Source organism: Tursiops truncatus, chromosome 19 (genome assembly GCF_011762595.2).
Source record: "Tursiops truncatus isolate mTurTru1 chromosome 19, mTurTru1.mat.Y, whole genome shotgun sequence".
NCBI lineage: Eukaryota > Metazoa > Chordata > Mammalia > Artiodactyla > Delphinidae > Tursiops > Tursiops truncatus.
In genome coordinates this window covers 55,134,971-55,162,915 of record NC_047052.1, presented here as the reverse complement: position 1 = coordinate 55,162,915, position 27,945 = coordinate 55,134,971, and the positions used below count along the sequence as shown (strand labels likewise).

The 27,945-nt window shown below is 49.0% G+C and overlaps 2 protein-coding genes and 1 long non-coding RNA gene across 8 annotated transcripts in view; 2 read left to right on the top strand and 1 right to left on the bottom strand.

The window, feature by feature from the left end:
* Positions 1-177: 177 nt before the first annotated feature.
* On the top strand, positions 178-25,693 carry RDH13 (retinol dehydrogenase 13). Of its 6 annotated transcripts, XM_019927362.3 has the most exons (8): positions 178-381; positions 3,141-3,259; positions 6,223-6,378; positions 9,147-9,323; positions 10,429-10,641; positions 11,403-11,504; positions 16,559-16,676; positions 19,526-19,654. In XM_019927362.3, exons 1-8 carry the CDS (start codon positions 317-319, stop codon positions 19,614-19,616), a joined length of 1,041 nt encoding a protein of 346 aa, XP_019782921.1. In that variant the 5' UTR covers positions 178-316; the 3' UTR covers positions 19,617-19,654. The 6 variants fall into 6 exon arrangements, with proteins under 6 accessions (XP_019782921.1, XP_019782923.1, XP_073652292.1 ...); XM_019927364.3 differs by lacking the exons at positions 16,559-16,676; positions 19,526-19,654 and adding an exon at positions 25,532-25,693; XM_073796191.1 differs by lacking the exons at positions 16,559-16,676; positions 19,526-19,654 and adding an exon at positions 21,717-24,048.
* LOC109548678 (uncharacterized) lies at positions 20,435-25,417 on the bottom strand. The gene is made up of 3 exons (XR_002174813.3): positions 25,313-25,417; positions 24,044-24,352; positions 20,435-20,540 (listed from the first exon to the last, which is right to left on the bottom strand). It is a non-coding gene; the product is annotated as an uncharacterized lncRNA (long non-coding RNA).
* The window catches only part of GP6 (glycoprotein VI platelet), a 28,340-nt gene continuing 26,010 nt past the window's right edge, over positions 25,616-27,945 (top strand). The window contains exons 1-2 of the mRNA XM_033845849.2: positions 25,616-25,696; positions 25,948-25,983. The gene's annotated coding sequence lies outside the window, so the exon portion shown is untranslated. The remainder of the gene's footprint in view (positions 25,697-25,947; positions 25,984-27,945) is intronic.

Below are 27,945 nucleotides of genomic sequence, written 5' to 3'. Positions count from 1 at the left end.
ATCGTGGGGTCCCTCCAGCAGCTGTACGAGCGTGACATTATTGGAACTGCGTGTAGGCCCCGCCCCCGAGACCACGGCCTCGCCCCCGGCTCCGGAAACTACCATGCCCAGCTGCAGCTGCGCTCACGGCCCCTCCCTATAGGTCCCTCCCCCGGAAGTTCCGCCCCGCCCGTTTCCGGAAGCCGAGGGTTCCAGCCTGGTCTGCACTTCCCCACGTGCCTCCCAGGCAGCGCGCTCCTAGGACTGACCCCGGGCGCGGGTCTGCGGGCGGCTGCAGTGGGACCCCTCCCCCCACTCCCACCGGCTCCGGCCCGTAATGAATCGCTACATTCTGCCGCTGTCCGCGCTGGGTACAGCGGTGGGTGGCGCCGTGCTGCTCAAGTAAGTACGTGCGGGTCCCGCAGGCGCGGTAACGGTTGGCCGGTGGGCAAGGACGAGGGAGGGAAAGCCGAGTGGAGATTGCCAACCCTTGGCCCACCCAGGAGTCCTCCAGCTCACCCGTCCAGCAGTGCTCCCAGAGAATGCGGGGGCAAGCCTGGTCCCCGAGAGGGCAGGTCACGGCCCAAGGTCACCCAGAGAAAGGGGCGGATCCGGGCCCTGGTAAACATTTTGGTTTAGTTGCTTCTGGACTTTTAATGGATTAATTCATTCATTCAGCGGACACTTATTGAGCACTTCCCATATGTCAAGTCGTGGCCCAGATGCAAGGAAAGTGTGTACCACCTAAGCTCCCGTTGTCCGAAATTAGAGAAACAAATTAGAATTGTCCAAGTCAGTAAGTGAAAAGATCGTATTGCGTGGTATATAGACGTACTGTAGTTCTTTCTTCTCTTTCCTAGGCTGATTCGTTTAATAAAAACAAGACAAAACGGGACTAAGAAGTAAAAACTATTAGGTATAAAATAAGCTACAAGGATATATTGCACAACCCGTGGAACATAGCAAATATTTTATGTTATAAATGGAATAGGTTATAAATGGAATATAACCTTTATAAATTGTAAATCGCTATATTGTACACCTGCACCTTACATAATATTGTATATCAACTATATACTTCAATATAAAAATCCCCCCAAACCAAAAAACAGCTACCAAATATTCTATAGGAGCACCGGTCAGTAGAACTTCCTGTGATCATCGAAATGTTTTACATTTGCCCTGTCCATTATGAGCCACACCGTGCGACTACTTTTTATTTATTTATTTATTTTTGGCTGCTTGGGTCTTCGTTGCTGCGCGTGCACTTTCTCTAGTTGCGGCGAGCGGGGGCTACTCTTCGTTGCGGTGCGCGGGCTTCTCATTGCGGTGATTTCTCTTGTTGTGGAGCACGGGCTCTAGGCGTGCAGACTTCAGTAGTTGTGGCACGCGGGCTCAGTGGTTGTGGCTCGCGGGCTCTAGAACACAGGCTCAGTAGCTGTGGCGCACGGGCTTAGTTGCTCCGCGGCATGTGGGGTCTTCCCCGACGAGGGCTTGAACCCACGTCCCCTGCACTGGCAGGCGAATGCTTAACCACTGCGCCATTGGAGAAGTCCCTCGGCTGCTGTTATTTTTATTCATGCTGATGCCTTTCAGTTCTGAAAAAGCTTAAAAATAAAAAAGGGCCAGCATGGGAAGAATAAAAGAAAACTGAATGCCCTAGGGGGGAAAGTATGACTATTGTTTTTTTTTACTTTTTATTTTTAAAAACAATTTTATTGGAATATGGTTGCTTTACTATGTTGTGTTAGTTTAGACTCTTTATTTTTGATTAAATTAAAAAATTAGCCTCAGGGGACTTTCCTGGTGGCGCAGTGGTTAAGAATCTGCCTGCCAATGCAGGAGACACGGGTTCGAGCCCTGGTCCGGGAAGATCCCACATGCCGCGGAGCAACTAAGCCAGTGCACCACAACTACTGAGCCTGTGCTCCAGAGCCCACAAGCCACAACTACTGAGCCTGTGTGCCACAACTACTGAAGCCCGGGTGCCTAGAGCCCATGCTCTGCAACAAGAGAAGCCACTGCAATGAGCAGCCCGCGCACCGCAACTAGAGAAAGCCCTTGCGCAGCAACGAAGACCCAATGCAGCCAAAAATAAATATAAAAAAATAAATTAATTAATTAAAAAAAAAGAAAAATAATAGCCTCTGGTAGCTGGTGGCTACCGTGTTGTACGTTGCCCTTCTTTTGTGTGGAGATAATATTGTTTATTTGGCCAGTTCCCTGTTGGTGACATTTGGTTGTTTCCAGTATTTAGCCTCTGGAATGTGGGCATAGTAGCAGAATAAGGGCCCCCAACGATGTGCATGTCCTAATTCCCAGAACTCGTCAAAAGGGACTTTTCAGATGTCACTGTGTTAAGGGCCTTGAGATGGGAGGTGATCTGGGTTATCCAGGTGGCCCAGCATCATCACAATGGTCCTTATAAGAGGGAGGCAGAAGCATCAGAGTCGGGCTTGAAGATGCTGTGCCACTGACTTTGAAGGTGAAGGAAGGGGCCACGAGCCAAGGGATGCAGGCGGCCCCTAGAAACTGGAAAAGGTATGGGGACGATTCTCAGTTCTCCCTGGAGCCTCCAGAAGGCACACAGCTCTGCCGACACCTCGATTTTAGCCCACTGAGACCCATTTCGGACTCTGACCTGCAGACTGTAGGAAATACCATTGCATGTTTTTTTTGCGGTACGCGGGCCTCTCACTGCTGTGGCCTCTCCCGTTGCGGAGCACAGGCTCCCGGATGCTCAGGCTCAGCGGCCATGGCTCACGGGCCCAGCCGCTCCGCGGCATGTGGGATCTTCCCGGACCGGGGCACGAACCCGTGTCCCCTGCATCGGCAGGCGGACTCTCAACCACTGCGCCACCAGGGAAGCCCCGTTGCATGGTTTTAACCCAGTGAGCTTGTGGTGGTCTGTTAGAGCAGCCACAGGGGGTCTTTCTAAAATGACGATTGTCTCGCTGTGCACGCTCCCCGCACCAGACCATGCTGAGTCCTTTACCTGTACCACGACACCGGTCCCATGGAGTTATGCGATGTCGCTTCCATCTTTCCGTTGGGGGAACACAAGCTCAGAGAGGTCATTTCCCTGAGATCACAACAGTCAGGGACACCTGTGGTGAGAGAGGACAGACAGACCGAACTGACCTGCCGTTTTTTATCTCCAGGGACTTTGTCGCCGGCGGGGCTTGTCCCAGCAAGACCACCATTCCCGGGAAGACCGTCATTGTGACCGGCGCCAACACGGGCATCGGGAAACAGACGGCCTTGGAGCTGGCCAGAAGAGGTGAAGTCCCAGTGGGCACCTGCTTCTCTGCCTGGGGCTCGGGCGCGAGATCTGGCGGTGGATGGTTTGATTTCCCGGGGGATGTTAAGGCATCTGATTCTTTTGGTTGCAAGTGGCAGAAACAAACTCACACCGGCTTAAGCCCGAAAGCCTTGTGTCTCTGGAAGAGGGAAGGGCAGGTTCAGGGTCTCAGAGGAGGCCGTGGGCGCTCAGCAGTTATTGGTTTGGGTTTTTCTCTTTGCATCGGCTGTGCTCTTTGCTACTGTAGTTGGACTCAGTCCTAATGGCTGGGTCGGGGCCTAGGTCAGAGGTTGGGGGTCAGGCTCTCCCAAGCTTACTGGTCAGGCATTTTGTAGAAAGAACATGCTTCGATTTGGGTCTGTTTGACGTTTCTCTCATGGTCAGACTGGGCTTATGGGGAAGTGCCCTTCTCAGCACGTGCAGATGTCTTTTGAACTTGGAATCAGTGGGGTTTCCTGTGGGTTCAGGTACGAGAAAGGGAGGAGTTAAGGTTTTGTTTGAACAGCTGGAAGACCAAAGCTACCTTGACTGGGACGGGGAGGCCAGGGCAGGGCTGGGGAGACTGGAAACTCTCCTTGGGCTGGTCGAGTCGAGGTGACCAGTGAATGGGTCCCTGATGGACTGACCAGGCCTGAGCTGCCTGTTCACCCCTGAGGTGAGAGTGGTGGGGGGCCATGAGGGCAGCCCCCCTGCCCCCCACACCACATGGGGTTTCCCCAAGGGAGGGACAGGCGCTCCTTTTAGGAAAAAGCGAGAATGGAGGGACTTCCCTGGCGACGCAGTGGTTAAGAATCCGCCTGCCAACGCAGGGGACGTGGGTTCGAGTCCTGGTCCGGGAAGATCCCATGTGCTGCGGAGCCACTAAGCCCGTGCGCCACAACTACTGAGCCTGCGCACCACAACTGCTGAAGCCCACGCGCCTAGTGCCCGTGCTCCGCAACAAGAGAGGCCACCACAATGAGAAGCCCGCGCACCGCAACGAAGAGTAGCCCCTGCTTGCCTCAGTTAGAAAAAGCTCATGCGCAGCAACAAAGACCCAACGCAGCCAAACATAAATAAATAGACAAATTAAAAAAAAAGAAATGAAAAAAATGAAAACAAAAAATAAGACAGCTAATTTATTTAAAGAAAAAGAAAAGTGAGAAGGGAAATTGGGCCAACACACCCACTGTGGTCCCTTGAGAGCCAGGCTGCCACTGGGAGGACAGACAGATCCAGGACTTGATGAGTCCATTCTGGACTGTGCGATGGGGGGGCCAGATGTGTAGGAGGCAGCTGGCCCAGCTGTGGAGGATGAGCCCTGTGGACCCACGCGGTTCGGCATCCTTGCTGCCCGTCCTCCTCTCAAACCCTGTTTCTTCTCACTTTTCTAATTTGAAAATAAAAGTTTAAAAAAATCAAATTTTTTCCTTTTTTTTTTTAAAAATTTTGGCTGTGCCGCCCCGGCATGCGGGAACTTAGTTCCCCGACCAGGGATGGAACCTGTGCCCCCTACAGTGGGAGCACGGAGCCTTAACCCGCCGGACTGCCAGGGAAGTCCCCCAAAAGTTTTCTTTTTAAAGGCTGTATTAAGATTTAATTCACACATTTAAAGTGTACACTTCCATGATTTTTAGTATATTCACAGAATTGTACACCTGTCACTGGTCTCCATTTTAGAACATTTTTCATCACCCCAAAACGAAACCTGGCTTCTCTAAGCCATCATCCCCTAATTTCCCTTCCCCGCCAAAGCTAGGAAACCACTAATCTTCCTTCTGTGGATTTGCCTCTTCTGGACATTTCAGATAAATGAATCATGCACTCTGTGTCCTTTTGTGTCTGGCTTTCACTGACATCACGTTTGTGAGGTCCATCCATGGTGTAGATGGGTTGGAATTTCCTTCCTTTTCATGGCTAACATTCCACTGATGGACAAACCACATGTCACTTATTCATTCATCCCTTAAAAAATTTTTTTTTATATTTTATATTGGACTATAGTTGATTTACGACGTTGTGTTAGTTTCAGGTGTACAGCAAAGTGATTCAGTTATACATATACATGTATCTGTTCTTTTTCAAGTTCTGTTCTCATTTAGGTTGTTACAGAATGTTGAGCAGAGTTCCCTGTGCTGTACAGTAGGTCCTTGTTGGTGGTTTATTTTATGTATAGTAGTGTGCACATGTCAGTCCCAAGCTCCCAATTTATCCCTCCCACCAATATTCATTTATCCCTTGATGGGCATTTGGGTTGTTTCCACCTCTGGCTGTTCTGCACAGTGCTGCTGTGCACATGTGAGTTCACATTTTTGTGTGGACTGATGTTTTCATTTATCTTGGGTATCTATACTTAGGAGTGGATCTTTTTTTTTTAACTTCTAAAAATTTTTTATTGGCGTATAGTTGATTTACAATGTTGTTTAGGTGTACAGCAAAGTGAATAGTTATACGTATACATATATCCACTCTTTTTTTTTTTTTTAGATTCTTTTCCCATATAGGTCATTACAGAGTATTGAGTAGAGCGCCCTGTGCTATACAGCAGGTTCTATTAGTTACCTATTTTATGTATAATAGTGTGTATATGTCAATCCCAGTCTCCCAATTTATCCCCCCATCCCCTGGTAACCATAAGTTTGTTTTCTACATACGTGACTTCTGTTTTGTACCTTACTTCATTTGTACCCTTTTTTTAGATTCCACATATAAGTGATATCACCTGATATTTGTCTTTCTCCGTCTGACTTACTTCCCTCAGTATGACAATCTCTAGGTCCATCCATGTTGCTGCAGGTGGCATTATTTTGTTCTTTTTTATGGCCGAGTAGTATTCCATTGTATATATGTCCCACATCTTCTTTATCCATTCCTCTGCTGATGGACGTTTAGGTTGCTTCAGGAGTGGAAGTTTTTTTAAAAATTTCATTAAAAAGTTGTTTTTTTTGGTCTGGCTCTTCCAGGAGGTACCATCATTCTGGCCTGTCGAGACTTGGAGAAGTGTGAGGCAGCAGCCAAGGAGATTCGAGGGGAGACCCTTAATCACCGCGTCAACGCCCGGCACCTGGACTTGGCCTCCCTTAAGTCCATCCGAGAGTTTGCAGCGAAGATCAGTGAAGGTAAGAGGGATGACACTGGCCTTGCGGGGCGAGGACTTGGGCGGCCAGGCTGTGAGGAGGGAATTACACCAGGCAGGTCCTAGGGCCAGGTATTGGTTGCCACCTGTTTTCGTTCAGCCTTTGGGTAAAGATTTTACATTTTTTTCTCTTCTGACATTTTCACATTTACATATTTTTCATTTTTACATGGGGGAAAGAAAATGAAAAGAATAACATTTCATGACGTGTGACCATTGTATGGAATTCAGATTTTATTTTATTTTGGCTGTGCCACATTGTGGGATTTTTTTTTTTTAAATAAATTTATTTATTTATTTTTTGCTGCATTGGGTCTTTGTTGCTGCACGTAGGCTTTCTCTAGTCGTGGCAAGCGGGGGCTAATCTTCATTGTGGTGCACTGGCTTCTCATCGTGGTGGCTTCTCTTGTTGTGGAACATGGGCTCGAGGCGTGCGGGCTCAGTAGTTGTGGCATGCGGGCTCAGTAGTTGTGGCACGTGGGCTCAGTAGTTGTGGCTTGTGGGCTCTAGGGTGCAGGCTCAGTAGTTGTGGCGCACGGGCTTAGTTGCTCCACAGTATGTGGGATCTTCCCGGACCAGGAATCGAACCTGTGTCCCCTGCATTGGCAGGCGGATGCCTAACCACTGCACCACCAGGGAAGTCCTGGGATTTCTTTTTTTTTTTTTAATTAATTAATTATTATTATTATTTTTGGCTGTGTTGGGTCTTTGTTGCTGCGCGCAGGCTTTCTCTAGTTGTGGCAAGCGGGGGCTTCTCTTTGTTGCAGTGCTCGGGCTTCTCATTGCGGTGGCTTCTCTTGTGGAGCACGGGCTCTAGGCACACGGGCTTCAGTAGTTGTGGTGTGTGGGCTCAGTAGTTGTGGCTCGTGGGCTTTAGAGCGTAGGCTCTAGAGTACAGGCTCAGTAGCTGTAGCACACAGACTTAGTTGCGCTGCGGCATGTGGGATCTTCCCGGACCAGGGCTCGAACCCGCATCCCCTGCATTGGTAGGCGGATTGTTAACCACTGCGCCACCAGGGAAGCCCCAGCTTGTGGGATCTCAGTTCCTGGACCAGGGATGGAACTGGCGCCCTTGGCAGTGAAAGCGCAGAGCCCTAACCACTGGACCGCCAGGGAGTTCCCAGAATTCAGATTTTAGTTTCCATAAAGTTTTATTGGCATGCAGCCATGCCCACTGGTTTATGTATTATCTGTGGCTGCTTTAGTCCTGGGAGGGCAGGGTTTAGTAGAGACAGACCATATTGCCTGCAAAGCCAGAAGTATATACTACCTGGTCCTTTACAGAAGAAGTTAACTGACTGCTGTCTAGGAAAACTAAGTCCTATGTGTGCTTGGATCCTACAAGAAGCAGAGGCCAAGGAGGGAGGAAGAGTTAGGTGGAGAAGGGCACAAACACTGATTCAGCCAACATTTCCGGAGGCTCTCTGACTCTTGGGTGACGCAGGTGACACAGATGTAAGTCAGATTCAGGCTCTGCTTCCGAGGAGCACCCGGGCCGCTGGGGGACGTGGCTGTGACAATAGGTAACTAAGAGTTAGTGCAGAGCGTCTGGAGCTCCCACATTCTTTCCTGGGTGTTTCTTTTTGCAAATCCAGGGATCAGGCTGGCATTTCTCTGCACTTCCGTCACGTTGATGCCTGACTCACTCCTTTTGCTCCCCACCACATGGTCTCAGAACCACTTAAGAATTTATTTTTTTTCAAACAGGAATAACATTTGCAGGGTTAAACGTTCAGAAAGTGCAAATGGGGATACAGCAAAACATCTTCCCGCCACGCCTGCCATTAGCTCCCAGCATGCCGTCCTCAGATGTGTTCAGTGCTCTACCTCTTGTGTGTCCTTCTGGGGACCATTTATGCATTTATAAAGCAAACGGGGAAACACTTCCCCTTGGCTTTTTTGTACAAAGCGGAGCCTGTTACATACCTGGTGCTGCCCCTTGTTTTTTCTCCCCGGTTCTATCTTGGAGATCATTACAGGCAGAACTTTTCCCTTCTATGCTTGTGGCTAGCTTGTGTTTTTTGGGGGTTTTTTGGTCTTTTTTTGGCCACTGCGTGGCATGTGGGATCTTAGTTCCCTGACCAGGGATGGAACCTGTGCCCCCTGCAGCAGAAGCGTGGAGTCCTAACCCCTGGACTGCCAGGGTATTCCTGGGTGTGTATTTTTTAAATTTTTATTGAAATATAGTTGATTTACAGTGTTTTTGTAGTTTCAGGTGTACAGCAAAGTGATTCAGTTATATACACATACGCTCACACACACACACACAAATTCTTTTTTAGATTCTTTTCCATTATAGGTTAGTACAAGATATTGAATATAGTTCCCTGTGCTATACAATAGGTAGGTCCTTGTTGGTTATCTATTTTATATATAGTGATGTGTATATTTTAATCCCCAGCTCCTAATTTATCCCTCCCCCGCTTCCCCTTTGGTAACCATAAGTTTGTTTTCTATGCCTGTGAGTCTATTTCTGCTTTGTAAATAAGGTCATTCGTATCATTTTTTTAGATTCCACATGTGATATCATATGGTGTTTGTCTTTTTCTTTCTGACTGACTTCACTTTGTATGATAATCCTCTAGGTCCATCCACGTAGCTGCAAATGGCATTATTTCATTCTTTTTTATGGCTGAGTAATATTCCATTGTATATAGGTACCACATCTTCTTTATTCATTCCTCTGTCGATGGACACTTAGGTTGCAGAAAATACTTGTCGAATAGATAATAACGAAGCTGTTCTACCCAGCAGGTTGTATTATCACCCCTGTTACAGAAGGGGAAACTGAGTCACACATTTGTCCTCACCCCTGCCTTCCAGAGGAGGAGCGAGTGCACATCCTGATCAATAATGCAGCTGTGATGCGGTGCCCCCACTGGACCACCGAGGATGGCTTTGAGATGCAGCTTGGCGTTAACTACCTGGGTGAGGCTGCAGGCTGTGTGGCGTTGGCCTGGGACGTGAGCAGGAGCCCCCGTGGGCCAGACACAGCTCCGGGTGGGGTCTTCCTCTCTGCATGTGGCCAGGCGGCCATGAGCAGGGTCACCTGGCAGCTCAGGGAATCGCCTGTTCATCGCTGGACCCTCAGTCCTTCGGACCTTCCATCAGCCTCTTGGCCATTCGTCTCTTTGTCTGTCTGTCCCCCAGTCTCTGTCTGTCCTTCTCTCATTGTGTCAGTTTATCTTTTGTCACCCTGAATGCATCTGCAGTCTGTTAGTAAGGGTGATGGACGTTGGGTGGACACCAATCATATAGGATTAAGGCCCACCCTAATGGCCTCATTTTACCTTGATCACCTCTCTAAAGACCCTCTCTCCAAATAAGGTCACATGCTGAGGTACTGGAGGGTAGGGCATATTTTTTTAGGGGGGTTGGGGAGGGTGACACAGTTCACCCATAACACATGTGACTACCCTTCACCCCCTTTGGGCTGGGACTCAGTCATGTGACCTGATGGAGCTGCAAGGGAGTCTGGGAAGTGTAGTCTTTCACTTGGCAGTCTCATGCATAACCCAAAATTCTATCACTGAAGAAGAAATGGAGAAAGGATTTTGGGAGACAGAAGGCATCTCTTCTCTAGCTGACCTCATAGAGGGTTATCACAGGGCTTTGTGACAATTTATTATCGGGAATGTCTTGTACATTGTAGGTTTTTTTTTTTTTTTTTTTGACATGCCACATGGCTTGTGGGATCTCAGTTCACTGACCAGAGATTGAACCCTGGCTGCAGCAGTGAAAACCCAGAATCCTAACCATTAGGCCACCAGGGAACTCCCACATTGTAGGATTTTTAGCAGCATCCCTGGCCTCCACCCACTAGGTGGCAGTAGCACTCGCTCTACTGTCCACAATTGTGATGATCAAAATTGTCTCTAGGTGGTGCCAAATGCCTGCTGGTGGGGCGCGCAAAGTTGGACCCTGTTGAGAAAAATGGGTTATGGGAGGATGAAATAAGGTGATGTTCTCAGTATGGTCCTATGCACGGGACAAGAACTCAGTGAAAGTTATCTTTTCGTTTTCCATCATCCAGGTCACTTCCTTTTGACGAACTTGCTGCTGGACAAGCTGAAAGCCTCTGCTCCTTCGCGCATCATCAACCTGTCGTCCTTGGCCCATGTTGCTGGGCACATAGACTTCGAGGACTTGAACTGGGAGAAGAGGAAGTATGACACTAAGGCAGCCTACTGCCAGAGCAAGCTGGCCGTTGTCCTCTTCACCAAGGAGCTGAGCCGGCGGCTGCAAGGTGTGTGTGTGGCGAGCCTCGCTGGTCTCCCCTTTCCTTTAGCTCCGAGCCTGAAACAGTCCTGCTGTGACTCTGGGTGGACGGGAGGTCAAGCATTGACTCCAGGACCGAGTAGGCAAACATATGACACGCTCACCACCACGCTCCCCGCTGGTGCCTGAAGCAGACATCACTAACCAATCACAGCATCCTTCTCTGCTCATCCTGGACAGGCACCTGAGCCTTTGGTGCTCTAGACCAGTGAAGCTTTGGCAATACCTGGAGACGTTTTTCGCTGTCAGTTTGCGGAGCAGGGGCAGATTGGGTGATGTTCCTGGCATCTGGTCGGCAGAGGCCAGCGATGCTGCTCAGCTTCCTACAAGGCACAGGATAAAGAATCATCTGACCTCAGTGTCCATAGTGCTGCAGTTGAAAAGTCTGCCCTTTGCCTTTGCTTCTCAAAGAGGCAGTAGACCAGCAGTGTCAGCTCACCTGGGTGTTTGTCATAATTGCAGCATCTCAGACCCCACCCTGGCCCACTGCTTCAGACTCTGTGGGGTGGAGCCCGGCGGTCTGGGCTTCTCAAGCCCTCCAAGTGATTTTTACACACTCAGGTTCAGAGGCTCTGCCCTGGACAGCCATGAGACAGAGCTGCCTTGCAAGTGAAACTGGGGATGTGGAGGTTTCAGAGCAAGAGGGCGACATGGATTCAGGGGGAGCCCCCTAGGATGGTTGGGGTGAACCTGAGGTCTGCCTGCCTCACTTTTTCCTTCTCTCCCCAGGCACGGGTGTGACTGTCAATGCCTTGCACCCTGGCGTGGCCAGGACAGAGCTGGGCAGACACACGGGCATGCACAGCTCCACCTTCTCCAGCTTCACGCTCGGTAAGTCCCCTCCCAGTTTGGGGTCCCTTAACTGAACCCCTGTCCTCCTAGCTTGGGGCTCAGGACCCTCCCTCAGTGTATTAGGGTCTTCCTGAGAAACAGAACCAATAGGATGTGTACATAGATATTTAGAGAGATTTATTAGGGGGGATTGGCTCATGCATCTGTGGGGCCTGAGAAGTCCCAGGATCTGATCTGTATGCCAGAGGCCCAGGAAGGCTGACGGTGTAGTTGCAGTCCAAACCCAAAGGCCTGAGGACCAGGGGAACCGATGGCCTAAGTCCCAGTCCAAGTTGAAGGCCAGGAGGGCCAGTGTCTGAGGCCAGGAGGAAATGGATGTCCCTGCTCAAGGAGAGAGAGAGAATTCGTCCTTTCTCCACCTTTTTGTTCTGTTTTCACCCCCAACAAACTGCATGGTGCCCACCCACATTGGTGAGGGTGGATTTTACATAGTCTGTTGATTCAAATGCTAATCTCTTCACACCCTCACAGACACCCCAGAAATAATGTGTTACCTGCTCTCTGGACATCCCTTAGCCCTGTCAAGTTCACACATAAAATTAACATCACACTCAGACTATCTCGGGGGCTTTGCTCTGCCCCCTGCCCTGTATCTTCCCTGGTACTGAGTCACTTTCATATGTCTGCCCAGCCTGCCAGCCTCAGAATAGCCCCGGGAAACAGGCCAGAGCCTGTTTGATGAGACTGTTTCAGAGGTGGAGGTCATGGAGCTGACTTCCTGGAGTCCGGCCATGCTTGGGCTAACTCCAGTTTCATCCCAAACTAGCTGGGCCACCCAGCAAAGTGACTTCTCTCCGAAACTCCCTTTCCTTATCTGCAAAATGAGGGTCATAATAGTACCTGCCTCAGTGGGGAGGATTAGATGAGACCTCCCTAAAAGAGCCAGCACAATTCCTGGCCGAATAAATAATTAGAGCTTTATAACTAGTGTTTATAATCCTGAAAAACATTTAGTTGGTGGGGGCTAGGTATCAGCGACCTTAAGCTGAAGCTGGCACTGGAGACACTCAATACACAGAAGCTACTTTAAAGAAAGATCAGGTGGGATGAGGACTTGGGGCTGACATAGAGGAGGGGGACCTTCTGTTTGCCTGGGAAAAGCCAGGGGGCTTCCTGGAGGAGGCAGCTTTCAAGCTGGTCCCTGCATCTAGAATTATTTGTCTGGGCAGTGCCAGTGAAGGGAGCTCCTGGTGTTGGGAAACAGAGGGGTAAAGGCCTGGAGGAGAGCTCTGTGGGACTCCAGGGAAACTTATGGCCTTCGTGGGCCCTGAGCCACCTGGGGTGGTGCTGGGCTTTCTGTATCTTCCTCTCTGAATGTGTGGACTGAACTCTCTGTGGGCCGATGCAGGGCCCATCTTCTGGCTGCTGGTCAAGAGCCCCCAGCTGGCGGCCCAGCCCAGCACCTACCTGGCTGTGGCGGAGGAGTTGGAGGGCGTTTCTGGAAAGTACTTTGAGGGACTTAAAGAGAAGGCTCCGGCCCCGGAAGCTGAGGATGAGGAGGTAGCCGGGAGGCTTTGGGCTGAAAGTGCCCGCCTTGTGGGCTTGGAGATGTCCTATGGATCCTCTGAGAGGGGACAGCGCCTCCCCAAATAACTTCTTGGAGCAGGTATGAAAGCCACCAGGGAGGCAGTCACCAAGGTGGAACAGCAACCAACCAAAGCTGGCGGCCATGCCTGAAGCACCCTCTAGGTGGCAGTATTGGCCAAGGAATGCTGGCTGCCACGGCCACTGCACCCTCTAGGTAGCAGTCTTGGCCAAAGAATGCTGGCTGCCATGCCTGCAGCGTCCTCTAGGTGGCAGTATTACCCCTTTTCTGGCCACAGTGGATTGGACAGCAGGTGAGCACTTGACCCAGGGGCTGGCTGGTACAGTGTGCCCTGCTGCCAACAGGTGAGCTGGGCCATCAGATGCCTCCCTTGGGAATCCAAACCAGGAATTTTGGGGTGCGGCATCAGCTCCCTCTGGTGTGGGCCGTGTGGGGGACTGGATGGCCGGCCATGGGCAAGTTGTCTGGCTGATGCTTGAGTTCATGGTCCCCCGTTGGACCTTGCACACCTCCAGTCTCCTCTCTGAGCCTTGGTTTCTCCAGCTGTAAACTGTGCGGAATAACCTGACTACCTCATTGGATGGCCGTGAGTTATCGCTGGGCTTGGAGAATGGCCGCTGCATATTCCTTGCCGTTGGACGTTTACTGAGGACCTTCTGTGTGCCAGACCCTGGCAAGGCGCTGGGGATGCCCTCCAGGAACAGACCGACTCAGACCTGGCCTTATTATCGCCGCGTCACGCCGGGGACAGCATGGTGTGGAGGAACCACTGCGGAAACAGGATGCCTGGGATCACGACCTTCCCTCCCATCCCCACTCGCCAGCTGCCATGCTGTGGGCGGCCCTTGGAGGGACCCGAAGTGGGCCTCTCTGGGCTGAACGCAAGGAGCGAACAGTTCTGAGAGAAAGACAGATACCATATGATATCATCGTATGTGGAATCTAATTAAAAAATGATAGAAACGAACTTATTTACAGAACAGAAACAGACTTACAGATATCAGAAAACAGACTTACAGTTCCCAGAGGGGAAACGTGTGTGTGATGGGGAGGGATAAATCAGGAGGTTGGGATTGACATACACACACTACTATATAAGATAGCTAACCAACCAGGACCTGCGGTGTGGCACAGGGGACTCTACTCGGTATTCTGTGATAACCTGTATGAGAAAATCTGACAAAGAATGAATACGTGTGTATGTATAACTGAATCACTTTGCTCTACGCCTGCAACCAACACAACATTGTAAATCAACTATACTCAAATAAAAGTAAAAAAAAAAAAAGAGTGAACAGGTATGGTTCCTTCTGGAGGCTCCCAGGGAGAACCTGTTTCCTTAGTTTTTCCAGCTTCTGGAGGTGCCTGCACTTCTTGGCCTGTGGCCCCTTCATCTGCAGAGCAGACAATGGCAGGCCAGGTCCTTCTCACGCTGCCGTCTCTCTGTTTCTCCCGCTTCTGCCTCCATCTCCTGTTTTTAAGGACTCTTGTGATATCACTTGGCCCATCCGGATAATCCAGGATCATCTTCCTCCTTTAAAGTCAGCTGATTAGCAACTTTAATCCCATCATCCACCTTAATCCCCCCTTTGCCTTGTAAAGTAACAGGGTTCTGGGGACTAGGATGTGGACACGTTTGGGAGGACCCTCTTTTCTGCCTACCGCTCTGTCCCTTTCAAAATCTGCTTCCTTAGCACCCCCAGTGTACTTCCCATGCGTTCCCTTCTGCTCAAATAAAGAGGAATAAGCTTCAGGGACTTCCCTGGCAGTCCAGGGGTTAGGACTCTGCGCTTCCACTGCGGGGGGCATGGGTTCGATCCCTGGTCAGGGAACTAAGATCCCACATGCCACATGGCGAGGCCAAAAGAAATTTAAAAAAAAAAAAAAAAAAAAAGGAGTCAGCTTCACTAGTGTGGCTTGCAAGCAAATCGACTGGGAAGAACAGATTTTTAAAATCACAAACTCCCTACCCGCTAAAAAAGAAGAAAAACACTTGGGAGTGTGTTAGCAAGAAGAGGAGCTGGAATTCAAAGTCTGATTCTAGAACCCACTTTCTTTTTGGGGGGAGCGTTAGAGGTCTGAATGCCCAGGAGAACAGCTAATCACAGGGCGATTTGTCTATTATGTAGGTGTGAGCAACACACCTCAGGGCTAATGCTAACCACAAACCTTCACAACCAATATCTGCTTCCTTTCTGAAACGGAAGCCCCAAGGATCACAAATGTTAACTCACACATCAACCTAATCGCCGTCTACTTCTCTGAAGGCTTTGAGGTGATTCACAAACCTAGCTACGACCTTCAGACTGATGAAAGATGATAGAAACCAATCTCAGAACAATGCAAAACAAAACCCAGAGCCACAGAAGCCCAGAGAGGAGATGGTGCAAAGTAATAAACAGACCCGGGAATGCAACGTGAAAGGACAATGCTTCAGGGGGTGGGTTCTTCACAAAGGGAAACCAAGTCAGGGTCAAATCCTCACACCTCACTCTGGGGCTTGGGAATTCTGTCAGGATGCCTTGGGCTGCTGATGACAGGACATACTCAGAGGATGTAAGCCGAGCTGACTTTCACCCCAGGCAAAAGCAGGAAGGAACACTATTTCACAGAAGTAGAAGCCCAGGGGTGTGGCAGGCTTTGAGTTCAGTGACATCATCAAGATTCCTACTGCAAGATGACGGTCTGACAGTTACCAGTGCAACGTCATTCCAAGGCTGGGTGTTTGTAACAGGTTGAATGGTGGGGTGCCTCCCCCTAAAAGATACGTCCAAGTCCTAACTCCAAATACCTGTGAACGGGAGCCAATTTGGAAAAAGTTGCTTTGCCGATGTAATTGGGGATCTCGAGGTGAGATTGTCCTAGATTATCTGGGTTGACCCTAAATCCAACAAGTGTCCTTAGAAGACAGAGCAGAGGAAGAAGCAATGAGGGGATTGAGGGCAGAGATGGATGATGGAGCCTCAAATCGAGGAATGGCTGGACCCCCCAGCAGCTGCAAAGGGCAAGGAACAGAATCTCCCCCAGAGCTGCTGGAGGGTGTGTTCCCCACCCCGCCCAGCCCCGCCACCTTGACTTTGGACTTCCGGCCTCTGGAAGTGTGAGAGAATACATTTATGTGTTCTGAGTCACCAAGGTGATGGTGTTTGTTACAGCAGCCGGAGGAAGAAACTAGTGCAGTCTCTTTGGGGGGTGGGTCACGAGATGACTGTCAGAGCCAATCTGGGCCACTTGTTTTCTTGTTTTTTGCCCAGTGACGGGGAGAGAAGCATTTCTCTTTTATTTGTCAAATTGGGCTGAGGTCATGCGCTCATCTTAGAACCCACAAAAGCCCCCCAGGGAAAGGCAGAAGGTAACGGACTTCAAGCAGGGTTTCCCAACACCAGCGCTGCTAACACTTGGGGCCGGATAATTCTTTGCTGTGGGGCAGGGGTCTGTCCTGTGCGCTGTAAGATGTCGAGCAGCAGTCCTGGTCTCTACCCACCAGATGCCAGTAGCCCCCACCGGCCGGGTGAGACCCCCAGAACTGTCTGCAGACATTGCCACACGTCCCCGAGGAGGGAAACTCGCCTTCGGTCGAGAACCACGGATGGAGGCGGATCTGGGTATGTTTGTGGGTCTGTGAGCGAGCCGAGGGTGGGGTCAGGTGGAGCTAGTCTCCAGCACACGGGGGCCTCGCTTATTCTCACCTGGGCTTCATTGGGGTGGAGTGCAGCTGACAGGCAAGGTGCTGGGAAACAGGTCGTAATGGAAACAGTACAGGTGACTGACTCAGGGCAGCCTATCTCCTATGGAAGACATGTCACGAAATCCAGAGGTCCTCCTGAAGCTGCAGGGCAGGCGCTGCTGAAAATCCGGCGAGGGGTCTTCTTATCACAGTGGCAGAGCTTCCAAGGAAATGAAGTAAGCATTCTTGGAACCCACCTGAGACCTGGGATTGGGTCATTGGTGTGGACGAACCTGAAGATCTTGAGCTGCTCAGTTTCCCTGAGAACACCCCCGTTGCTGGAGACCAGCACCCCTTGAGGGACGGTCGTGGTCCTTCGTCAAGCAGGTGCCTCACAAGATGATGTTCATCATCTCGAGGTCCGCCTCATCACCTGTGGCGAATCCCAGCTCACACGCTGGTGCATTGCAGGGTCTGGCTGAGATGAACCTGGGGACCATACCTGGGAGTGCATTTCGGGGGAGTTAGACTGGGGATGAAATATGAGACCAGCTGTGGAGAATCCATGGGCAGAGGGTCACTCATCTATAATGAAGGTTTTATTTAATATTTCAGGCTTTCTGGGTAGCTGGAGACTGTGGCAACTGCATGAGAACGTGTCTCCCACATAACCTCTAAAGACGGTGCAGCCTTATATTAATGTCCTGATTTCGTTGATTGCACTGTGGTTACGTACGAGAACGTCTTTGCAGGAAAACCCATCAGGATTTAGATGGTGGGGCATCAGGTCTGCAACTTAGTCTCAGACGGTTCAGGTAAAAGTCCTTTGGACTTAAAGTATAGCTGATTTACAATATTATATGAGTTTCAGGCGTACAACATAGTGATTCACAATTTTTTTAAAAAAATTATGTATTTTTTGGCTGCATTGGGTCTTTGTCGCTGCGTGCGTGCTTTCTCTAGTTGCGGCAAGCAGGGACTACTCTTCCTTGTGGTGCCTGGGCTTCTCATTGCGGTGGCTTCTCTTGTTGCGGAGCTCGGGCTCTAGGCGCGTGGGCTTCAGTAGTTGTGGCATGTGGGCTCAGTAGTTGTGACTCACTGGCTCTGGAGTACAGGAGTTGTGGCGCATGGGCTTAGTTGCTCCGTGGCATGTGGGATTTTCCCGGACCAGGGCTCCTAACCTGTGTCCCCTGCATTGGCGGGTGGATTCTTAACCATTGCGCCACCACGGAAGTCCTGTGATTCATAATTTTTAAAGGTTATACTCCATTTATAGTTATTATAAAATATTGGCTACATTCCCTGTGTTGTACAATATATAATTTTACCTTATTTATTTTATACATAGTAGTTGTGTGAAAACCACCACCAGAAAGAGAAAGGTGTGAAAATAGTAAAAAAGCGTTCAGACACATCAGGGCACTGACTACTACGGTCTTGGAAACGTGACCCTCCTTTGAGAAAAGAGAATTGAAATTAAAGGGGAGAGGTACCTTTTGTATACCGCATGGTGAAGGGAAAAAGGAGAGAGAAAGAAAAATTAGGATTTTGTAAGAAAAAAAGGAAAAAAAAAAATCAAGGACTTAAAACTCCCCCTATTTGCTAGTCATCTAGTAAAAAGCTGTACTTCACTACCCTGACAGCAGAGGGCACCCTTGTACTAAAAACTTTATGGTAGCAATCACAAGTGTTAAATATATATTTAGGAATACATTGAACAAGAAATGTGCAAATCACCAGCTCTCTACATAGAAATGCATGGGCACAAATAGGGCACAAATAGGAATTATCAAACACTTCCACCAAAAGAAGCCACCCCCCCACCTCCAAAAATGAGAATCCAAAAATTCAGTTGATATACAACTAAGAGCAGAATTGCTGTCATGTGGTAACAACTTGAGGAACTGCCAGATTGTTTTCCACCCGAGTTCGGAAAAACATTATTCACAACAGCCAAAAAGTGGAAGCAACCCAAGTGCCCATCACCAGATGAATGGTGGTCTATCCATACAATGGAATATTATTCAGTCATAAAAAAGGAATGAGGGCTTCCCTGGTGGCACAGTGGTTGAGAGTCCGCCTGCCGATGCAGGGGACACGGGTTCGTGCCCCGGTCCAGGAAGATCCCACATGCTGCGGAGCAGCTGGGCCCGTGAGCCATGGCCACTGAGCCTGCGCGTCTGGAGCCTGTGCTCTTCAACGGGAGAGGCCACAACAGTGAGAGGCCCGCGTAGCGCAAAAAAAATAAAAAATAAAAAAAAGGAATGAAGCACTGACGCATGCCATAACATAGATAAACCTTGAAAACATTATGCTACGTGGAATTGCCACCTGGAAATATACTTATGGAATGCCTTTTCTGTATTTAAGGAGGGCAAATCCTTGCACTAGGCAAAAGAATCCAGTTTTAAAAAAAAGGTATATGCAGGAGAAAAACTTCAGAATTTAATGAGTGGCCTTAAACTAAATACATCATGGAGCTTAAGATTTTCAGTGAAAGATAGCATCTTTGGGGGGTTTTGCCCTTCACACTCCAGCCCATAACGTGGAGTGAAGCCAAAGCTGTGACCAGGCTTGGGGATAGTTTTTCCATTTATCTCCCCCGCTTACACACACCATCAAGGACTTCCTCAGGGCAGAATCTCCTTGTTGGTATCTGTTCAATTTACAGATGCAGACTCAGCAATTTCTCCCTCAAAATGTAGCCTATGAATATACATGCATGTGGGAAACATGATGTGTTGATGACATTTGTAAACGCATGTCAATTGCATTTCTTTAATACAGCAAGGCTGGAAACAACGTAAAAGCCAGCAATGCGGGTCATCTTAAGCAAATAATGGCGCATCCAAGAAAAGGAACGTTCTGCAGCTGTTAGGAAGCACCAACACTATTTTGCTGTTATTTTTATTTTATTTTATTTTATTGCTGTTATTTTAAAACACATTGTATGGGAGAAGTGTTCAATGAGGGCATAGTGAAATGTGGGTGGATGGGACTTATGTGCCTGGACCCCAGCCGGCGTGGACACCATAGACCTGCAGCAAGATAGTAGAGAGAGGGACAGGAGATAAACACAGTACCTCACGAGTAGGCACTATTTTCCCCATGTGGCCAGGACCAACCATCATTAACATGTGTCCGAGAGAGCTTAAAATGAGAGTCCTTCCAAGGAGCCCTTTGGGGCTGGAAATTCAGGAGTGGGGTCATCTCCTTAGAGGTGACACACTAGGAGGATATTCCCGGGGTTGGACGGCGTGGCAAGAGAAGGTGTAGGTTGACGGAGAAGATTTGGTGGATCTGATGAAATGGAATTGAGAAGAAGAAAAAGCAGAGGGGGGTGAGTCAGAGAGAGGAGAAAACTTGTCTTGAACCCCCGAAGCTGAGGATGGAAGATTTCGGAAGAGCCTAGGATCACAAGTGCCAGAGAGCGTGGAGAAGCACGGGGAAGCTGACGTGGGGAGAGAAGTTGTGGATTGAACCAAGGGCTGATGACTCCTCCTTGCCAGCCTCCACCGTTGTCGTGACGTCTTCCGCTCCAGGGTCTCCCCAAAGGGAACACGAGCAGTGGCCAGAGCTGTGCACTCGAATGAAGCATTGTGCAGCGGAGAATCTTGGGGTGTGGTTCACAGTTATGAGGGCTCCTCCGCGGTCGGCTGAGGCTCACGAGCTCTTGACTTCCTCTTGAAATCCTTTCTGCTGAACCAGGCATCAACCAGGAAGACCCCCAGGATCACCAGAGACATTGCAGCCGGAGCGAAGCGGACGACGTTCTCTGCATCGTGGTTCCCAGGGGCAGCATCTGGGGACAGAGACAGAGAAATTCCTGATGTGGAAACTTGCCCAGTCTCACATCAGAAACCCCAGACTCTTTTTTTTTTTTTGGCCTCACTGCTGGGCATGTGGGATCTTAGTTCCCTGACCAGGGATGGAACCCCGCCCCCTGCATTGGAAGCACGGTGTCTTAATCACTGGACCACCAGGGAAGTCCCCAGAAGCCCCAGACTTTTAAAAAATCGGATTTATTTATTTTTGGCCAAGGCACGTGGCTTGCAGGATCTTAGTTCCCCAACCAGGGATCGAACCCACGCTCTTGGCAGTGAAATTGTGGAGTCCTAACCACTGGATGGCCAGGGAATTCCCAAAAATTGTTTTTAAAAATTGAAGTATAGTTGATGTACGATATTATATGTTACAGGTGTACAATATAGTGATTCGCAATTTTAAAAGATGATACTCCATTTACAGTTATTATAAAATGTTGGCTCTATTCCCCATGTTGTACAATATATCCTTGTGCCTTATACCTAACAGTCTAAACAGAAGCCCCAGATTTGAAAGTCATCATAGTTTTCTACAGCTGCGGTAACAAATTACCACAAACGTAGTGGCTTAGAACAACACTGATGTCTTATGATTCTGGAGGTCAGAAGTCCAAATGGGTCTCACTGGGCTTAAATCAAGGTGTTGGCAGGGCTGCCCTCTGGAGGTTCTGGGAAAGAATCTGTTTTCTTGCCTTTCCCAGCGTCCAGAGGCGGCCTGACCTCGTCTGCTCATGGCCCCTTCCTCCATCTTCACATCTATCAATGACGAGTTGAGTCATTCCTATATCACATCACTCTGACACTATTTCTTCTACATTCAGAAACCCCTGTGATGCACTCAGCCTGCTGGGTTACTCCAGGGTGGTCTACTTACTTGCAACCTTAAATCAACCATAATTCCTCTCTGTGGTACCGGATTCCCAGGTTCTGGGGAGGAGGGTGTGGACATCTCTGGGGCACAATTACTCTGCCTAGTATCAACAATTGTTTTCTCATCCACTCGGTTTGATCATTCTCAGCCAGGTAGCCCTGTTTGAACTGAGAACTCCCGAGTACCAGAATCATGGCATGGCGTTGTTCAGGTTGTTAACTGCATAAGAGCAGTTGGTCAGTGGGTGGATAGGAGTATAACTATTCTGCTCTTCTCTCGCCAGATCACAGGCCCTAGCTGAAGGCAATGGTTGCTTCTAGGACTGATTTTTTTTTGGGCCACGCTGCACGGCTTGTGGGATCTTAGTTCCCCGACCAGGGATCGAACCTGGGCCCTCAGCATGAGAGCACAGAGTCCTAACCACTGGACGGCCAAGGAATTCCTTAGGACTGATTTTTTTCTTCCAAGTAATGAAGCAACATTTTAGGGGATAATGACTTGTAGTGGGTTGAACAGTGCCCCTCTCCCCTCCCAAGATGTGTCTGTCCAGAGCCTCAGAATGTGACCTTATTTGGTATTACAGATAAGGGTCTTGAAGATGTAATTAAGGGAAGGATCTTGAGTCCTCCAGTCCTGGATTAGGGTGAGTCCTAAATCCAGTGATGAGCGTGCTTATTAGAGGCAGAAAAGGAGAAAATGGAGGGCAGAGATTGCAGCGATGGAGCTATAAGCCAAGGGAGGCCAAGAATTGCGTCCACCAGCAGCGGGGATAGAGGCATGGAGTGGATTTTCCTTCAAAGCCTCCAGAAGGAACCAACCCTGATGACCCTTGATTTTGGACTTGGCCTCCAGAACTGTGAGAGAATAGTTTTTTTTATTGTACATTTTTACAATTAAAAATTTTTACTTATTTAAAATATTCCAATTTTTTATTGGGATAAAATACACATAACATACATCTACCATCTTAATCCTTTTTAACGTACAGGTCAGTGGTATTAAAGACAGGCACACTGTTGCGCGACCCTCACCACCATCTATCTCCAGAACTCTTTGCATCTTGCAAAACTGAAACCCTGTATCCATTAAATATTTCCTCATTCCTTTGTCCCCATCCCCTCAGGCCCTGGCACCCACCATTCTATTTTCTGTCTCTGTGATTTTGGCCACTCATAGAAGTGGAATTATACAGTGTTTATCTTTCTGTGGCTGGCTTATTTCACTTAGCATAATGTCAATTTCCTGTTCTTTCAAGCAACCAACTTTGTGGTAATTTGTAGGACAGCACTAGGAAACTACTACAGGGCTCTTCAAGTAACTTATCAATACTGTATGGAGGTGAAGGTCTAAAAGGATTATGAGAATTATGATCAACAGCTGGGGCTGCCCCTGATTTCCCTCACCTCAGACTAACTTCACCTGGAGCAGGGGATGCCCCAACAATATTACTCACTGTTGCTTTTATTTCTTTTTTTTTTTAAAGGTGGAATTTTTTTGATGTGGACCATTTTTAAAGTCTTTACTGAATCGGTTACAATGTTGCTTCTTTTTTAAAATAAACTTATTTATTTATTTATTTATGGCTGCGTTGGGTCTTCGTTGCTGCGCGCGGGCTTTCTCTAGTTGTGGTGAGCGGGGGCTACTCTTCATTGCAGTGCGCGGGCTTCTCATTGTGGTGGCTTCTCTTGTTGCGGGGCATGGGCTCTAGGCGCGCGGGGTTCAGTGGTTGTGGCACGTGAGCTCAGTAGTTCGCAGGCTCAGTAGTTGCAGGCTCAGTAGTTGTGGCACATGGGCTTAGTTGCTCCACGGCATGTGGGATCTTCCCAGACCGGGGCTTGAACCCGTGTACCCTGCATTGGCAGGTGGACTCTTAACCACTGCACCACCAGCGAAGGCCACATTCCTGTCAGGCATGTGGGAATCTTAGCTCCTGGACCAGGGATCGACCCTGCACCCCCTGCATTGGAAGGCGAAGTCTTAACCACTGGACCACCAGGGAAGTCCCTAAAGGTGGAAGCTTTAATTAATGGAATTAATTTTTTAAAAGCCAGCTTTCGGTTAGTTTTGGGTTTTATGAAGTTTTTTGTTTTTTGGTTTAATACCTTTTTTTTGGCTGAAACTTGTGGGATCTTAGTTTCCTGACCAGGGATGGAACCTGTGTCCCCTGCAGTGGAAGCTTGGAGTCCTAACCGCTGGACAGCCAGGGAAGTCCCTCACTGTTGCTCTTTCAGGGCTAAGATCCCCTCCATCTCTGCCCCATGTTTTCAACCCCAGTAGCACTGGGTCTGCAATCCCCATCAGGGACTCTTTGGTCACAGGTCAACAAGCTGACATTTGAAAATGGTCTGCCCCACAGACCCTCATACAATGATGGAAATGTCCTTTATCATTTGAGTTTTACTACTGATTCTCTAGGGCTGTGCTGTCCCATATGGGAGCCGTTAGGCACTCAGTGGCTGCAGGGCACATCACGTGCCTATTGCAACTGAGGAAGTGAATTTTAAGTTTTATTTAATTTTCATTAACTGAAAGCAAAAGAACTGCCTCTAGCTAGCTGCTGCCATAGTCTGGGAGTCCCGGGAGCAGGTGGGAAGCGTGGGGACCCCTCACCTCTCTCTGGGAGCATCAGGACATCACCGGGTTCTGACCAGAGGTCGGGGAAGTTCTTGTGTAGACCGTGGTAGCGTCCGTAGGTCCCCGGGTGCATCAGGAAGATGGCATTCACAGGAAAGTCGGCCTCAAAAGCCCCAGCTCTGTACTTGGAGCTTAGGTTCTGGGCAAATTCTACTCTTCCATTCCTGGAAAGAACGAGTGTGTCACACCAGGTCTCTGAGTGATACCGCAGACTGAGCTTCTTAGAGGGGGTCTTCTTGGAGGAGGAGCCTCAGTGAGTCGAGAGGGAGGGTTTTCTGTCCACACCTGGGAAGGAAGAGAGGCAAGGTGGTGAGTGGGCGGGCGCCGCCCCCCGCTCCCTCCCGATTTAACCTGAGCACATCTTCCTAACGCCCAGAAAGCATGCTTCCTGTCTTGCTACACCTGTCAGGAGCTTGAGGCCTCTCCAATTCTGTCCTTGTTTCCTCTGTGTCTCTTTTTCTCCCTGATTCATTCAGTCTCCATTACTGTTCCTCTCACCCAGGAGTCCTTACTGTGACTCAAAAGGTCCTACAGGGGGGCTTCCCTGATGGCACAGTGGGTTAAGAATCCGCCTGACAATGCAGGGGACACGGGTTCGAGCCCTGGTCCGGGAAGATCCCACATGCCGCGGAGTAACTAAGCCCATGCGCCACAATTACTGAGCCGGCGCTCTACAGCCACAACTATTGAGCCCGCATGCCACAACTACTGAAGCCCGAGCGCCTAGAGCCCGTGCTCTGCAACAAGAGAAGTCACCGCAATGAGAAGCCCACGCACCGCAATGAAGGGTAGCCCCCGCTCGCCTCAACTAGAGAAAGCCTGCGTGCAGCAACCCAACACAGCCAAAAATAAAGAAATAAATTAATTTTTTAAAAAAGAGACCTATATAAGACATCAGATACTCAGGGATTTACATGTTTCTCAGATTAAAGGAGGGTCATTGATCATCCCAAGCAAACTAAAACACTCATTTCTAGTGAGTTGATATTAATGCCCCCATCAGAGATTCTTGGTCAGGACATAAACCTTGGAATGCAGCCATTCAGGAAAAATTTACTCTTAGCTGAACCTTTTCATACCCACTGTTACTACAGAGAATCCAAATCCTACAAAAGAACTGGTCTTCCAGGCACCTTCCCTGGACCCACGTTGCTCTCCACCACATTCTCTAGTTCGCTTTAGGTCTGCAACACCATCCCTAGTAGTTTCATATATTAGATTCCGTCTTTTCGAACTACATTTCACCTCATTTTTTTCGGGTGGGTAAAGCTGCCTTCAGTTCTTCGATGGTAGATAAACAAATCATTGTGGAGAGCGTGGCACAAATCTCCCACGTCTCTGTGGCTGTAAGATCACAGCAGGAAACCCACAGAGTAACTCATGCCCAGCGGGGTGATATGGTGGAGGGCTGAGAGGCAAAGCCCTAGTCTTGCACAAGGAGCGGTTCCCCTTTATGTTGAGCAGGGGATGTTGTCACTCCTCGGCAAGGGGTTTAAAGCCCCAGGCTGTCCCCTCCACGGGCGTGTCCTGCTGCGAAGATCTGCTGCCCAGTTGGCTGTGCTGCCTGGTGCGGAGCTGTGGACTTAGGCGCTGCCATGTCCCTGGGGGTCATTTTTCTTCTCGGACTTGGTGAGTGGGGCAAGGGAAATTGTGTGGGAGGCTGGTGAGGGAAGAGGATGTAGATAAGAGGTTTATAACCTGGGTTCCTCTCGTGGGACTCTTCCTTTATGAAGTCCTGGGGTCAGTGACTTATAGAGAGATCACCCATAGGGCCACTTTTCTTCAGTTTGGTCTAGACGTGATGCCCTGAGCTCAGGTGTTTGGGAATCACTCACTGTATTATCGGGAGACATCTCTTACCAAGTCTTTCTCTGTTTCAGTGTCTTGCTGGGATCAAAGGGTTCGGGCACAAACGGGTGAGTGTTTTCTCCCTTTTCTGCCTAGAGAACTCTGAAATGGGCCGAGTGGACTGAGGGATGAGCTTGAGTAGCCTTGAAAGCATCCCAGCCTTTAACCTGCACCATCTCTTCATCCACTCGTCGTGTTATTTGTTTTTAATGTTTTAATTCTTCACCATTATGCCAATCTCTGGTGGAAAACCTCTCCCCTTCTCTGGAAAGCTTCCTGATCCCCTGCTATTCCCCATCAGCACAGATGAGTCAAGAAGGGAATGCCCAGGTTTTCAAATAATGCAGAAAGGGAACACAGTTGAGGTCAACATTCACAACGCAGACACAGAGAACTGGGGACATTTGTACGGGCACCAGACCCCCCTGTGGGTATGGGACCATCACCCATTGGGTGTGTTGTGTGTCCTTTCCATTTGCTATCACCTCAACTGCTTCCATCTCCCTCATCTATGGAAGGTTTGTTCACAGGAAGGTACTCTTACTCAGGAGGCAGACTTGCAGTAAAATGAAGACCTCGGGCTTCCCTGGTGGCGCAGTGGTTGAGAGTCCGCCTGCCGATGCAGGGGACGTGGGTTCGTGCCCCGGTCCGGGAAGATCCCACATGCCGCGGAGCGGCTGGGCCCGTGAGCCATGGCCGCTGAGCCTGCGCGTCTGGAGCCTGTGCTCCGCAACAGGAGAGGCCACAGCAGTGAGAGGTCCGCGTACCACTAAAAAAAAAAAAAAAAAGTTATTTAAAATGAAGACCTCAACATTTACTGGTTCTGGGACATTTTGCAAGCAGTTTCCTGCATTTGGGTCCCAAGTTCCTTCTTTCTAAAATGAAATAACGGGAGTTCCCTGGGAGTCCAGTGGTTAGGACTTGGCGATTTCACCGCCATGGCCCAGGTTCAATCCCTGGTTGGGGAACTAAGATCCCACAAGCCATGGGGGGCATGGCCAAAAAAAAAAAAAGGAAGAAGAATGGTGTTGCATCAGTTAAGATACAATGCATGTCAAGCTCAGACAACAACATTTTGCTCAGATTAGGGGTCATTGTGTAATGTTAACAATTGCTAGATAACATTTATTGAGGTTTTCCCATTGCCGAGGGCACATTATTATTGACCACAGTCCCTGTGCTGTATATTTCGTCCCTGTCACTTATTCATTAGATGACTTAAGGTTTGTACTTCTTAAGCCCCTTCACTTATTTTGGCAGCCACCCGTTTATTTCTCTCTGGTTCTGTGACTCTATTTTCGTTTTGTTTGTTTTGTTTGTTTTGTTTGTTTTGTTCTTTAGATTCCGCATATAAGTGAGAGCGTATAGTATTTGTCTTTTCTCTGACTTATTTCACATAGCAGAATACCCTCTAGATCCACCCATGTTGTCACAAATGGCAAGATTTTTTTTTTTTTTTTTCCGGTATGCGGGCCTCTCACTGCTGTGGCCTCTCCTGTTGCGGAGCACAGGCTCTGGACGCGCAGGCTCAGTGGCCATGGCTCATGGGCCCGGCCGCTCCGCGGCATGTGGGATCCTCACGGACCAGGGCACGAACCCATGTCCCCTGCATCGGCAGGCAGACTCTCAACCACTGCGCCACCAGGGAAACCCGGCAAGATTTTTTTTAATGATTAATATGCCATTGTATATACCTGTATATCACATCTTTATATCACATCTTCTTTATCTATTCATTTACTGATGGACAATTAGGATTGATTCTGTCTTGGCTATTGTAAATAGTACTGCTGTGAACATTGGGGTGCATGTATCTTTTAGAATTTGTGTTTTCATTTTTTTCGAATGTATACCCAGTAGTGGTAGTTCTATTTTTAGTTTTTTGAGAAGTCTCCATACTGTTCTCCATAGTGCCTGCTCCAGTTTACATTCCCACCAGCAGTGTATGAGGGTTCCCTTTTCTCCACATCCTTGCCAACACTTGTTATTTGTGGTCTTCTTGATGATAGCCATACCGACTGGTGTGAGAG